The sequence below is a fragment of the Neovison vison genome, chromosome 7 (assembly GCF_020171115.1).
Source record: "Neovison vison isolate M4711 chromosome 7, ASM_NN_V1, whole genome shotgun sequence".
Classification (NCBI taxonomy): Eukaryota; Metazoa; Chordata; class Mammalia; order Carnivora; family Mustelidae; genus Neogale; species Neogale vison.
The window spans coordinates 165,031,406-165,037,633 of NC_058097.1; the positions used below are offsets into that span (position 1 = coordinate 165,031,406).

Sequence of the window (6,228 nt, forward strand, 5' to 3'; positions counted from 1 at the left end):
CTGCATCGTGGGCCTCACGAGCCCGCCCACCTCTAGGTGAACCTAGTGTCCTGCGATGGAAGGTGCCCGTCTGCCAGCATCTATAACTACAACATCAACACCTACGCCCGCTTCTGCAAGTGCTGCCGGGAGGTGGGCCTGCAGCGACGCTCCGTGCAGCTCTTCTGTGCCACCAACGCCACCTGGGTGCCCTACACCGTGCAGGAGCCCACCGACTGTGCCTGCCAGTGGTCCTGAGGCCTGGGGGCCGGGGCTGGCTGGACCACCTCTGCCACCCCCACCTTCTGCTTCCAGTGGGCCCAGGGTGCCGGGGGGGGGGTGGGCCTGGCTGCTACAGGTGTGGAGAGCAGGTAGGTGCTGAGAACGGAATGACGGGCAGAGGCTTAGAGAGTGACTAGAAAGGGCCACACCTGCCCATCCTGGCTTCTTCTCTGGCCTCCCTCTCCTGCATACACCGAAAAGCATCATACCTGAGGGCTCAGGGAACTCAACTCTGTCCTTGGCCGAGGTCCGGAATGGGCCTGAGCCCTGACTCTGGCTGCAGCGGGGCGGAGGGGGAAAGATTTCCTGGGAAGCCAGACCCCAAGCTAGACTCAAGACCATGTGCAGGGCAGGGATGTGGTGGACCCTTTCTACCCGGGGAGAACCACAGTAAAAGGACAAGGAGGCTTTAACTGCAGTACACAGGCCTGCATGGGGCTGCACAGGGGGATTTCCCAGAAGTGAAGAGGGTGGGTTCCCAGGTCCTCCCACCAAGGTCTGCAAGGTCAGGCCCAGAGACAGGGGAATGGGCTCAGTGACCTTCGAGTCCCCTGTAGACCCAAGAGGGATGCCCTGGCATTCTGTCTTTACCCTGTGGTTCAGGAAAGGATTTAGAAGAACAGACCCATGCCTGCTCCCTATGTGGCCCCCACTCCCAGCCTCCCTGGCAGGTGAGCTGGTTCTTGTGAGGTGGTGGCAGGGTACCTTCAGCCTGGAAGGGTGTGCCTGGCTTTGCCATGTGCCTCTTCTCCAAGGACATAGCAGAGTTGGTCTCTGGAGGGGCCTGAGGTGAGTTTTGTGGCTCAGCCAATTCCTAGCTCTCTGCTTCGTGGGACTGTTTAGCAGGAGAGCATCTGTCAGTGGGAAATGCAGGTGCTCCACACATACAACTGGTCTTCCAGCATTTTGTCAGAGCCTTGTCTCTGAACCAGAGTGTCCTTCTTAAAGCCAGGGCTAAGGTCCCTTTCACACCCCACTCTACAAGTCACCTCCACATGCCCCTTTGTTCCACTGGTGCAAAGGGCATGGACACGAGGTTGTTCACGCCCCAGCATTACCCTGATATGCCTGGGGCCATGGGGATGCCCTAGGGTTGGGGTTAGTAGCCTGTGCCAGGTTGGGCCCCAGCTGTTCCTGCAGCTTCTTTTTCTCGGATCTATATTCTGGTTCTGTATCTAATAAACCACGGAAAGACACCAGGCCACTGAGCGTCTCTGAGGGTGTCCGATCTGCTTTGACTCTGAAGAAATTTCAGCTGTGAAGAGAAGACCCTGTTTCATGGCCCTGAAGGTCACTCCAACTTCCCCACAACCCCCAGCGTCACAGTATTCCTGCCTTTTCTTCCCCCTTCACCTGCCCTTCCAGCCAGGCATCTCCTCCTGCCTGTTCCTCCTGGAAGCCAACCTACCCCCCCAGCCCTCTGGCCAAACATCCCAGTCCTGTTCCCTCAGCTTCCTCCTGAGAAATCAACTCCTTTACACTCAGACACTCCAGTGAGAGATTAGTAAGAAGCAAATCATCACCCAGCATGATACTGTGCTCTGTGCTCTGGAGAAGACAGAAGACAAGGGGGAACTTAAACCTTGATCAATGTTGCCCAGTTGCCCAATGCTGATGTCAGTGTTCATTAAAACAATTTGGAGATGGTGATTCACATCAAAAATACCTATACCTTTTGATGAAACTCTTGAATTTCTAGACAGCTGTGATAGGCTGAAGGATGGTCTTCCACGTATTCATGCCAGGAACCTCGGAATATGTGACTTGACAGAGTAAAAAGTACTCTGCAGGTGTGAATAAGACTCTTGAGGAGGGGAGGTGATCCTGGCCCAGTATAATCCCAAGAGTCCTTGTGGAGGGAGGCAGGAGAATCGGAGTCAGAGGACATGGGATGAAGATGCTGAGGTTGAAATGATGCACTTTGAGGTTGGAGGAAGGGGCCACTGGCCAGAGAATGTGGGCAACTTCTAGAAGCTGGGAGGGGCAAGGAATGGATTCTCCCCTGGAGCCACCAGAAAGAACGCAAGACTCCCCACGCCTTGATTTTAACCCAGTGAAACCGATTTAAGACTTCTGACCTCTGAAACTCTAAGAGAATACATTGGTGTTACTTTAAGCCATTAAGTGGGTGGTAATTGTTACTGCAGCTGTAGAAAACTAATACAGCATCTAAAGAAGTAATACAAGGAGGCAAGTGCCAATTGTTTATTATAGCATTATCTTATTTTTTAAATAAGTAGTAACAACTTGACATGCCTTCCGATAGGGAATGATTAGATTGCCCAGTACAGACACACCATGAAGATTCTAGAGCTGTTTCTTATACTGACGCAGCAGGCTCTCCAGGATACCTTAAACAAAGAAAGGAAATTGTGTGTCAGTTCCCACAGAACGACCCACCTTTATGCATCTATGCGGGGGGAAAACATATGTATGCATTCATACACACACAACACACACACACACACACACACACACACACACCCCAGGCTCATTCCCTTGAAGGGTTTTCAGGACTGAGGAGGGCCCTTCCTGGCTGTTTGGGCCAGCTGGTTCAATGGCAACATCAGCTGAACCCTCAGAACCAAAAACATCCTTTTTGGTTCTGAGGGTCCCAAAGACTGTCACTGCGTACAGAAGGATGAAATGATCATCCAGGACAGACTGAAGGCTCAAGGAGTATCTATGGCGTATTCCCATTCCCATTCTCTTCCTGTAATTTACAGCTTGAGGAAAGCCCCCAGGCCACACACTGGCCAGGTAAGGAAACAGAAACCCAGGACCCAGCCCCTCCAAGACCTGGTAGCTGAGCTGGGCTGCTGCACAGCCTGTAGCCCCCTGTGACGTCTTTGCAAACACGAGGGGTTTTGAGCCCCAGAACCATCCCATTTTCCCTGCTTCAGGCTCAAGTTCCCGCCCTGATTTTCTGGGCTTAGTCTTCTTCCTGTGGAAATCAATAAGGACATTGTGATGGAATGATTCACGTTCAAGGTCAGGCCAGAGCAAATTGGAGGCGACATGCTGATTTTACCGCCCTCATGGAGTGGAGAGCCAATCCTGCTCACAGACCCTTTAACCCTTTCCTCGCCACTCCCAACACAGTCAGCACCTGCCCAACCCAGCCTCTTCCCCCAGCTCCTTGCCCTGCTATGGCCCTGCCTTTTATATCTCCCCAAGGCTCTGACCACATGGACTTGGAGCCTCACATGGCTCCTGGTGATTTGGGGAAGGCAGATGGCAATCACAGCCCTGGACCAAACAGAAATGATTTCAAGCTAAAGGTCGGATGCTACTTGTATAAGAACATTGGTCATATCCTGTGCCAGGAAATCGCCCTCCCTGAAGCAAAGGCTTCCCCACTTCTAACCCTCTTTTCTGAGCTCAAGATCCCCTCTTCCCTGCTGTCCTGGACTGTCCCACCTGAGGAGGTGGAGGAGAAGGGGGACGAAGTTCCTCATTTTTTTAAATGAACAGCAGGTCAGACCTTTTCTGTGGCTCAAACATGATAGAGGTTTATGTCTCCCTCTTACAAAGAAAACAAAAACAAAAACAAACACAGGTGTTTCTGAGTATCAGGAACCTTCCATCCAAAATGATTCAGAGACCCTGGCTCCTCTGTCTTGAGGGACCACCACCTTCAGCACAGGATCACCTGCATCAACCCAGCTCGCACTGGAGGCTGGGGAAATAGGAAAGCAAGTGGCTTGCTCTCTTTCGCTCACATCTCAGCAGCCAGAACCTGTGCATGTGGCCACGATTAAGTGCAGGGGAGGCTGCGAGTTGTAGTCCAGCTGTATGCCCAGGAAGAAGGGACCTGGGTCTAGAATACGTCTTCTCAGTGAGGAGGTGGAGATAGTGGGCACAAAGCTTAGGAGTTTGGCTGAGTAGGACCGAAGAGAGACAGGGCATGAGGTCAAGGGAAGATTTATTTGTTTGAAGGTTTGAGGAAGGCAGTGACTTGGCCATATATGCTGGGAGGAGCCAGTGGAGAGAGAAGGGTTTCGCTGGGGGAGAGATCAGGGTCTCCGAGGGCCCTTGGCTGCCATGAGGAAGAGCAGTGACAGGTAAGGAACCTCTGGTTGGGTGGGCCCTGCTTTCCATCTTTATTCATCCTGGGTCCCCAGTGTCTAACACAGGCCACTGGAAACTGAGTATGAACATACCTTTAAACATACAAGTAAGGAGCCGGGCAGCAAGAAGTTAAAGAGGATAGTGGTGGGCAGATCCAGGGAGCCAGGTGCCCCCCAACATACTGCGGCAGTGCCAGTTAATCCCTTGCAGCAGGCAGGAGGCCTGCACAGCTGTCTCTCCCAAGCTGGAACTGCATACCCAGCCGGCCCTTTGCCCAGAGGTCCTGGCAGCCCAGGGCGGAGGGAAGGGGAGGAGAAAGGTGGGCAAGATGGTGGACGAAGCCCCTGCATGCTTGGAGAACTCATTCTTCAGAGTTGAGCCATTCTGGAGGCTTGCTACTCAACCCCCACTTGGCATGAAGACTGACCTCCCTCTGGGACAGGGTTCTCCAGCCAGCGAAAGATAGTGGGTCCCTACCCACCCACCCCCAACACACACACCACGTCCATTCCTGCGTCTGCGTTTTTGCCTGAGGTTCTTGCCTCATCTGGGATGCCCTTTTCCTTTCTCTCTCGGGGCAGCTCCTGCCTAGTCTTCAGACCAACCCTGAGCTGCAAAACCCCCACCCACAACCTCCTTCTTTTTGGTCAAGGCACCCCCCTGACCCTTGATTCCGCTTGCCTGGGGTGTCACATGCCAGTGCGGCTCAATGCTCTGCTTAGGGAAGGGGGACACAGGCCTTGCTTTCACCTTCATTCATTCTTCACCCACCTTTCATTACAACAGAGAAGGACGCTAAGGCTCAGAGAGGTTAAGCAACTGCACAGCTGGAGAGTGGGGGAACTCAGGACTTGAGCCGTACTTGTCTCATTCCAGAGTCCACACCCAGACTTTCCTTCTCACTGGGAAAAGCAAGAAGCAGAATGCCGGGTGGCTAACAGCTACCATTCAGGCCCCTTCCTCCCAGAAGCCAGATAGGAGAGTAGAAAGAATATTCTAGTCTCTCTTTGGCCAGTTCCCAATTATAGGATGTTGGCAAACGTCAAGCCTCAGTCCCCCTTTGTGAGGAGGGGCGACAGGTTCTACATGCTAGGGTTGGCATGAGTGTCAAGTGACATCATGGATGGGAACAGGCTGGACAACTGCAGAGTCTGCTGCCCTGTGGGAAGCTGCCTGGCTGAGCCAGGCGATCCCAGCCGGAGCGGGCCACGGAGTAGGAGAAAAGCTGGAGCACAGGGCCTGACGGACCCCCAGCCTACCATTCCTGCAGGAGCTCTCGGGCTCACGACCCAGCCTTTGAGTGTGCTGGGCCCAGACAGCTGTGTTTCCTGTCCCAGCTCCCCCTGAGCTCAGGCACTGGTTATACATGGTTGGAGCTGAGAGAGCCATGTGCTTGGGGGAAGAGCCCAGATGATGGGGGAAGATCCCGAATGATGGGGTCTGGCTCTTTCTCTGAATAGCTATGTGATTTATCCTCTCCAAATCTTGGTTTCATCACTAAAATGGAAAAGAGAATCCGGCAAAGTCATGGTGAGAATGTTTACAGGTAAAGCCCATGACTTATCATAGGAATTTAATGAACGGAGCTCTTGTTGCTACTGTGGACAGAACATTTAAGGTCAACTCCTTTGAACTCCACATCTCCAGGAGCAGAAACTGACCCTAGAGAGAGACAGTGACTTACCCAAGGTCTCACTGCAAAGTGAGCAGAGCCAACACCAGACTCCAAACCCAGTGCTCCTTCCATTCCATCCTCCAGGGAGTTTCCTCCGACTTCCAACCCATGCAAGGTCTCCTTGCTCAAACCTCACAGCCTTCCCTGCCTGAGTCACCTGCTGGGCCTTCCAAGAGTTCTGTCTCCGTGTAAGACAGGCGCCTCTTACTCCTGCCCTAGCC

The 6,228-nt window shown here is 53.1% G+C and overlaps 1 protein-coding gene across 1 annotated transcript in view; it reads left to right on the forward strand.

The window, feature by feature from the left end:
* OTOG (otogelin) overlaps positions 1 to 1,465 on the forward strand; it is a 78,205-nt gene extending 76,740 nt beyond the window's left edge. Inside the window, 1 exon segment of the mRNA XM_044260253.1 lies at positions 37 to 1,465. Coding sequence (XP_044116188.1) covers positions 37 to 237 — 201 coding nt within the window. The 3' untranslated portion in view covers positions 238 to 1,465.
* Positions 1,466 to 6,228: the final 4,763 nt, after the last annotated feature.